Here is an 8402-nt window from a genome sequence, read left to right on the forward strand (position 1 = left end):
GTCCAGTAACAGAAGAACTGCTCCCAGTCTGCTGCTGAATGTTCTCAAAGACAGCACTCTGACCTAGATGAGCCTTTGGCCTACCTGAAGATGACAAGTCTCAGGTTGTCAGACCAGCTCTGTATGAAGACTACCAGGGCAAACAGCAAGTCTCTGCAAGTTTGGACAGAAAGATGCCTCAGATGAAGCATTTTTTTTAAGTCAAAGTGACTGTTTTCTCCAGGTGGCTAATGTGAATTCTGCCCATTCTTAAAGCAAGACATATAGGTTCAGAGGTACTTCTATATCCTTTTAAACTGGAGTTGCAATAAATGCTTTGTGGCATTCCTTTTTACCAAATTTCATTTTGAGATTTTGCATACGAGTATTACCTCACTGCAGAAAGTAAAACAGACTGTTGCCTTCTGTGTATGGCATTTTTCTTCTCAAAGCTTCACAACAGCTTTGATACTTCGAAATGCAAAAACCTCCAGAATTTCAGCTGACCCCCTGCTGTGCCCTGCTTGTAGTGTAGCTGCTGTTTGCAGACCCTACACTATGTCACAGCTTCTCATCAGAACCACATACCCCCTATCCGAGTGGTCTGGGTAAGCCCTACAAAGCTTAAGGTCCACTGCTCAGAAAATGAATCTTTGATTCAAAAGCCCTAATCGAAACGCGTAAATACTACCACAAAGAAAACATTCACATCATGACTTTCCTGCTGTGTGGCGTAGAATAAGTGTCAAGAGTCCTTTCAATAGCAGAGTAATTTTCAAATGCTACGAAAAATCTGATGCAAAATCTGCTTCCCTCACTAGCTTCCCCTCTAAAAAACATAATAATAAAAAAATCTCTGTTCCTTTCTACAATAGTCCCCAGAAAAAATTTCCTACATCAACTCACAAATTGCAAAAAGATGTTTATATTCTTCTGCTAGAGGGCTGGGATGGATACTGAGGTTGCATCAGACAGTACACGCTGCAGCACTGTATTAGGCAAGTGAGCATAAGCAAAGTGGCAAATTTCCTCATACCAGTGTCAAGGAACCTGCGTGTTCTGTCAAGTTCCAGCTTTACAGTTTCAAGAGATCCTCAAGACTCTTGTTTGCTCAAAACTATTCAGACTAGGAGTACCTTCTGGGTTGGTTTGGGTTTTGCTCTTCTTGCCTAGTGTCGGTAATTGTCCATCAACCAACCGACATGTCCTGAATATCGCCCGTGAGTTTATACACACTCTGTGCCAGGCTCTTCAGAAAAGTTTTGGACTTTACAAAACAAAAATTTCACTGACATCCCAAAGCAGCAGAATCCAGACCAACCACAATTTAAACATGGCCTGTCTTTTGTGATCTCCACCTCACAGGAATATGCACAGATGTCCAAGTTAAGAACAAAGCAAAATTTAAAATGAAATCTCTGAAGTAAGGGTATTATTGAAAAGGTAACCTACAGGCCTGCAGCTCAAACCACATCTTTACCTATGCTGGAACAGGAGTTTGATGGCATTTTCCCCCTCCATTAAGTGATGAGAAATTAATCATTTATTCATTACCTATATTCTAAGGACAAGATGATGCATATCCCTCTTGGGATGAGTTAGTGGGGCCCAAGGACTACTTGACCTATTACAGCCTTTTCTGTAAGAACTTTCAGTCCTTCTTCTCTTAGTGAAATCATCATATATGACCCTAACTCCTGCACGGGGAGAAAGCCACAGGCTATCTTGCAAAGTAGGGAAGGTCATCACTGAAATACTGTGAATTGTAATGGTGTGCAGGGATCTTTCATATTGAGACAGTTTGCATATCTACATTGCAAATCACTAAAGAGAAGGGAATTTTGGAAGGATGGGCTAAAAGAAAACTATAGGCTCAACACACCACATTACCTTGAACTTTATGAAAAATTAAGACCCGTTTCCCATTGTAACCGTGCTCCTGGTCTCTATTATAAAAGCCAGGAAATGATGCTTATTGATTGTCACTAACACACTTGTGTGCTGGATTTGTTTAAAGAATCCCCCATGCTATGACACCTATTGTCTGGAAATAGCAACAAAGGAGAAGATGGGCAAGCAGAGGAACCTTCTCCATATCTCCATGACAGCAAACCAGGCAGTCAGTCAGCAAGATGCACAATGGCTGTGAACTCAGCACTTCTCTTTCCTAGGCAGTGCAACGCAGTATCTTTGCTCCTTCTGTCACAACGCGTTGTTTCTGATCTGGTGTAACTTTAAAGGCTGAACAACACTGAAAGACTGGGAGATCTTCTGGGCTGTGGGTGAAGGTGGTGGTATTCACACGAAACACAGACTTTTCCGAGCAGTAACCACTACCACAGAGCAGTCTGAAAGGGCTCCGTGCATAGTCACATCAACCAGCATCACCTCTAACCACAGCTAGGGACAAGAGTCTCCAAAATTTCCAGAGAATGAAACATTTCAGCTCAGTTGAATCTTTTGGTTGAATCTTTTGGAACACACCCAGCAAGAATTACTTTTTCCCTGGGAATTATGTTTAGCTCTAAGGGTCACTATGGCAATAACAGAACAGCAACAAGTAACCACCTTACTGAGTCACTCCTTGAACTCGCTAATGGAGACAGAATAGCTAATTAGGCAAGGGGCTTAGCCAAAGCATAATGCATCTCCTTTATCAACACAATCCACGCTGTGACACTCATCTTTCCCTGTACTTATGACCTTCATATTGTACAGAAGACATTCTTACCGACACTACCCATGGGCAACACCTTCTTCTAATTACCTTCTCTACAAGGGGGATTTCATCATCAGGGTTCCTGCTCTTTGTGTGTGCATATATATATATATATCTGCTCTCACAGATGCATGAATAGACATTTAAGCTAAGTATACTGGAATACTTAGAGCACAGATTGGCTGTGAAACAGTTCAAGAACCCACGTGTGCCATGAAGATAACAGGCGCCTTTGTGCTCCTCATCCTGGCAGATCTTTGCTTATCAAGTGAGTAACCTTTTTTACCTCCTGATATATTATAGTTCTCATGTTCAAACACTGCAAGATTCTTACTGGGATAGTAAGCAATGGCTTCTGGACTTGGGTGGCAGAAAGCAAGTGAAATTTTATGCTTGTGCACTATGTAGCAAGCAATATTGCACCACTTTTACAGTTGCCAGCTTGAATAGATGAAACCTATTCCTTGACAGTGGTGTGAATCAGAGCTGCATCCTGCATCGTAATTAAAAAATGAACTGTAAAGCCTCAGAACTAAAGCAGGTTTTTACCTATTTTTTTTTTCTTCCATCTGAGCAGGGAGCTTGGACTGATGAGGTCCTTCTCCTGCCAATCTGACCAAGCAGAAGATGGTTGATTATGCACAGGCCACATAATATGGCTGGGAATAACCTCTTTATGATGTTAATTTGCCAGGGTGGAGAGACTTTTGAGGTGCAGGTTGCTCTATGGTAAAATAGGGAGCTGGGAGGAATTTCTTGGACCTTCACTTGGCAATTTTGGTTTTAACAAAACATGAAATAATAATAATAAAAATATATAGAAAATAAGAACATTTAGAGTGACAGAAAGAGGAGAGCCCAAATCTTCTTTGCTAGTAGTATAGCAATTCAATAGAATTATGAATATAATATGAATATGAATAAAGAAGCAAACAAATGAAAATGTAAATACCAAAATTAAGAAACAAAATAATCTTTTTCCATTTTTAATAGCTCTGAAAAGTTTGCTTTCAAAATTGTCTCAAAATCAAAATTCTTATGAAAAATAAAATGGCATGCTTTCGATGGAAGCTGTTCTTTCAGTGTTTCATTAACTGCAGAAAAAATCATATTGCTTTCATAAGAATTCCAGCAAATCCCTTCCTTGAACTTTATAGTTTACCTTGTCTGCATTAAAACTTTATTGATCAATACTTTTTGAGCTACATCATTTTTTTTTTTTGCATTCACTGTCAAATACATAGTGGCTACTAGAAGATTACCAAAGAAAAAATAACATCTTAATGCTTTTGTGGAAGTGGGTTAAATCTGATCCAATTCCAGAATAATGAAAACTCAAGTCAAACCTCTGGTGACATAGACTGAAACTTGACATGGAGCATTACTTATGCTAGTTTTCTTTACCTTGGACAACTTTATTTGATGACATGATGTAAGCAGCTCCATGAAAGGAAGTTTCAGTGGAAAGCTTAATGGCTTTAAAGATCAAAAAAAAGCTACATTTATTCAGAAAGAGGAGTGCTAGAGGGGTATTGCTACCATATGTTTTCTTCCTGCTCCTTCTGTGCAGAAACGTCTGCTTGATAACTTTTATCTCTTGGAAGCCACGGAATGATGATTATAGGACTGGAGAACAACAAAATACATTCCTAAAGAAAGTAACAAATGTGTCACCACAATGGACACATGCCAATTTTACTTGATTACTTTCAGAGAGGCGTAATTATCATTATTTTGAAGGAGCTTTTTGAAGCCCCACCTGAGAACTGGGTTCCATTATATTAGATGCCATATGTGTACAAAACAGAAGGCAATCCTTCTGCCAAATAGTTTAGAATCCATATCAACCTGCAAGGGAAAACACTTTTAAAAGCAGTATTATGATCCAAATTGCATTATCATTATTATATATATTTAATATCATATTTTAATGAAGATATTATCCTCATTATTGACAGAAAATCAAAGTATAAGGAGACCACACGATACGCTTAGAGGCACATACAATTGTTTTTATAAACTTGGGAATTAAAACTCAGTCATGCTCAACAACTAGTTCATCCTAAACAGACTGGCTATTGAACATAATAATGACTCCTGGGTCTTCAATCTTTTTCTGTTGAAAATGGGAACAGTAGCTTCCATTCCCTCCCACAACAAAGGCTGTTCTAGTTGCTGACACAGATTTCTAAGGTAAACAATACAACAAGGTCCACTTGTTTAATAGGTTCTGACACCTGTATCTTATTAAACACTGAAAAATGATGTCAGCATTTACTTTCAAGGAGGTAAGAGACTTGGTGTTGCTGGAAGAGCTGGTACTAATGAAATAACCCCAGTTGCAAATTGAATGCTCATCAACAGTGTTTTTTATTTTATCTTTTGTGATTCTGTTTATGTTGCAGATGCTGCCGAAGAGACTGAAGTGAGTAATTTTCTCATATATTTCTGGATAAAAATACGTAGTTTGTAACAACATGAGGTCAGAAAAACACTTACAAAATGTTAATTAAATGCTGCCAAAGTATTGAGATTTAAGAGAGAAATCCCTGAGTTTGTGATAAGTGGTTTCCATACAGTTGCCCTGAAAACTTCCAGATACTTTTACCTGTACTACATTCTGGGCAAGAAATTGGGCAAGGCCAAATTTAAAGTCAGAGAAATCAAGAATTTTTTTTTTAATATTTACATGGTGATGTCATTAGAAGGCTTTCTTGTGAATTTTAGAACCTAAATCTTGTACCTAGGATTTTAATTACTCTCTGACTATGCTGGAGCATGCATCTCGGGGTCAGCCTCTGAAAGAAATGAGGCACCAGCCAACAAAAATCCTTACTCAGATTAGCAGACAAGCCATTTGGGAGTCCAGTGGACAGTAACAGGGAGGGGAAATTCACACACGCACAGAGCTGGCCCCATACCAGCCCGACGTATACAGCCTCTGATGCCTAAAACTGCACCGAGATCTACACACTTTTTCGGGAAGAGCTTCTTCCACTCTTCCCACCAAACTACATGTCTTCCTTATTTTAGCAGCTGGACCAAATGAAGGAAAAACTTAGGTGAACTAACATCCCATATGCTTTTTTTTATTATGGGACGCTGCATTTAAGCCCATAATACCCAAAAGAGTGATTGGCTAATGACACTTTTTGCCAGTGGAGATCTCTCAGTCTGTGCTGAGCCATGGCACAGGCTGACACACACAGCTCCTGACTTCACTCACCTGCAGGCTCTGGGCAATGACTGGCATAAAATCAATCACAGTCTGTAATAAATTCCAGTGTTTGGCTGAAGTAATACTTCTGTCCTTCACTAGAATTGGAATGAAGCGGGGAAAAATCCGGCCATAACAAGGGAACATCAAGCTAGGTTCTGTTTTAAATATATACATTTGTAATACATATTTTGGCTAGATCTTCAGAAAGGAAAAGCTCCAGCCATAGTGTCCCTCCAAAGACTAATATGATTCAGTTGTCACTAGACTAGCAGCAAAAAGAGCTGAACTAACTTTAGTTACAACAGCACCTATAAGGACTTTCCTAGCAAGCAAACCCAAGGCTTTTGAGGATGACAAGCAGTACATTAAATAGAATATGTGCACTGCACAAGGAACTCCTTGCTTGTCAAGTACCAGGAATGAAAATCACTTGATAGGAGAAGACTGAGCTACAAAACCAGGACAGGAGCACCTGCAGTCACTTCTTTTATTAGCTCGTACTCCCGTTTACATATAGAAGTCTGTAATACCCCACTGTCAGATGAGGGCCTTCCAACAATTTTTTTCATGCTAATACTTAAATGGGACTTAATTCCGCTCGGGCAGAACCTTTCACCAGTATAAAAAAAGCATCAAGAGCTGATACTTGTGCAATATAGAGACAGAAACCCTTCACAACCTTGAGAACTAATCTCACCTGAACTTACTGACAATTGCAATCAGGTAGAAAAAAATATTGACTCAACTTTTCTGTAGATGGAAAAAGGGCTGCGTATTTTCCAGTGACTGTATTCTTATTCAGATAGACAGCAAAGTCCCTAAAGGTGCTCAGTACCTGACATGGGTAGCATTACGCACATCACTATTAGAAGGAACGTTTCTTTTTTGAGGCTTAGGCTCAGCTAATATAGATGGTGGAGCCTCACTGACTGTGCTGTTCTGGAACAGGTGACAAGCTTGTCCAAAAATTTCATATATTCATTATTTCTGTAGGTGAATGGAGAATGCGAGAAAGATGGTTTCAAAGAAAAATGATACTGTGTTTGCAGGTAGACTGCAGTGAATACAAGAGGTTAGAGAGAGGAAAACCTATTTACTGTGAAAGACTCTATCAACCTTTTTGTGGCTCTGACGGGAAAACATATAACAACAAATGCTCTTTCTGCAAAGCAGTCCTGTAAGTACAATGCTATGTAATTACTCCTGAATAAGCTAAAATCTGACATTAGCTGTTATCTGCTATTTCCATTCCACCTAAGTGTTACCATTTTGATAGACTAATTGCTTCTCCCAGCAATAAGGTACAATTGATCTAAACAAATCACCTTGATATTTGTGTGAGCAAGTTCCTATTCTAGCAGCAACTAGAAGACAGTGAAGAATCCGATAAGCAACACAGGGCTAACAAGGCACCTGGACCCAAATCAGGTTATGTAAGAATTCAAATGTACTGCAAATACCTTGCTTTTTATGGATAAAATATATTTTTTTTAAAAAGAAAAATGATCAGTGCCGCCTTCTCTGTTTATAGTGTCTTCTCTGTTAGCAAGTCATTAGCTGAGGACTTCAGAGAGATTTTAGTGCACATTGCTAAGCTTACTGTCTGCAATGCCTATGTCCTTCCTTTGCAGGAGAAGCCGAGGTGCCTTACACATGAAGCAAGCAGGGGCATGCTGAATGAATTCTGCATAACAGAGAAGAGTGCTGAGAACAGCTTTACACTGCCTTATCACGATCTCTTAATTTAATTTCATTTATCCTGCCTGTTTTGACAATGGTGAAAAAAGCACAAAGTAGGCTTTTCAGCTGTGCTCTGTCATTTGCTGCTTCCCTCTGCTCCAGGGCGTTGGGATTGACACTTCTGTCCCCCCTGCAAAACACTTCCTTGGGCGTCTCAGTAGCATTCCTGGTTCTGTAGCAAGTTGGTTTTCACGAGTCCTTCATCATGTATTTTCCTCCACAGTTAAATTTCAAATCTTCTGTAAATGCCACCTGATCTTAGTGAATGCAACAGTATAGGTAATGACTCCGTTGTCCTTGTTGAACTGTTTTCTTTCATTTATCCAGAAACTTTTGCAGATATTTTATTTTCAAAACTTTCAGCTTTCGTAGGCAATGTTTTGTAGCTATACATTAAACGCTTGTTTTTCTTCTAACTTTGTACAATTCTAATTAACATAAGTTGTCTAGCTACTTAGTCTGCATGTTTATAAAAATAAACGTTGACTCTTTTTTTGTTGTCCATGGTGACCTTTCTAGACAATTTTTATTGCATCCATGATTCACAAATGAGATATTTCCCAAGTTACAGAAAATAATCATAGAGCAGAAGTTATGGCCAGAGGTAAACACCCAAAGCCTGGAAGACAAATGTTGTCTTCCACTAGATGGCCTCATGTTACTGGAATTTACCCTACAAACTGGCTCTTTTTTTTTTTTTTTTTTTTTCCTTCAAATGAAACAAATCTGGTAAATCGTAAAATG

General features: G+C 39.0%; 1 protein-coding gene across 1 annotated transcript; it reads left to right on the forward strand.

The window, feature by feature from the left end:
- The first annotated feature begins 2911 nt into the window (after window positions 1–2911).
- LOC130153658 (ovomucoid-like) lies at window positions 2912–7740 on the forward strand. The gene is made up of 4 exons (XM_056348812.1): window positions 2912–2966; window positions 5104–5123; window positions 6968–7095; window positions 7550–7740. The coding sequence occupies exons 1-4, from the start codon at window positions 2912–2914 to the stop codon at window positions 7593–7595; spliced, it is 249 nt and encodes an 82-aa protein (XP_056204787.1). The 3' UTR covers window positions 7596–7740.
- The last annotated feature ends 662 nt before the right edge of the window (window positions 7741–8402 follow it).

This window comes from Falco biarmicus, chromosome 8 (assembly GCF_023638135.1).
Source record: "Falco biarmicus isolate bFalBia1 chromosome 8, bFalBia1.pri, whole genome shotgun sequence".
NCBI classification, from domain to species: Eukaryota; Metazoa; Chordata; class Aves; order Falconiformes; family Falconidae; genus Falco; species Falco biarmicus.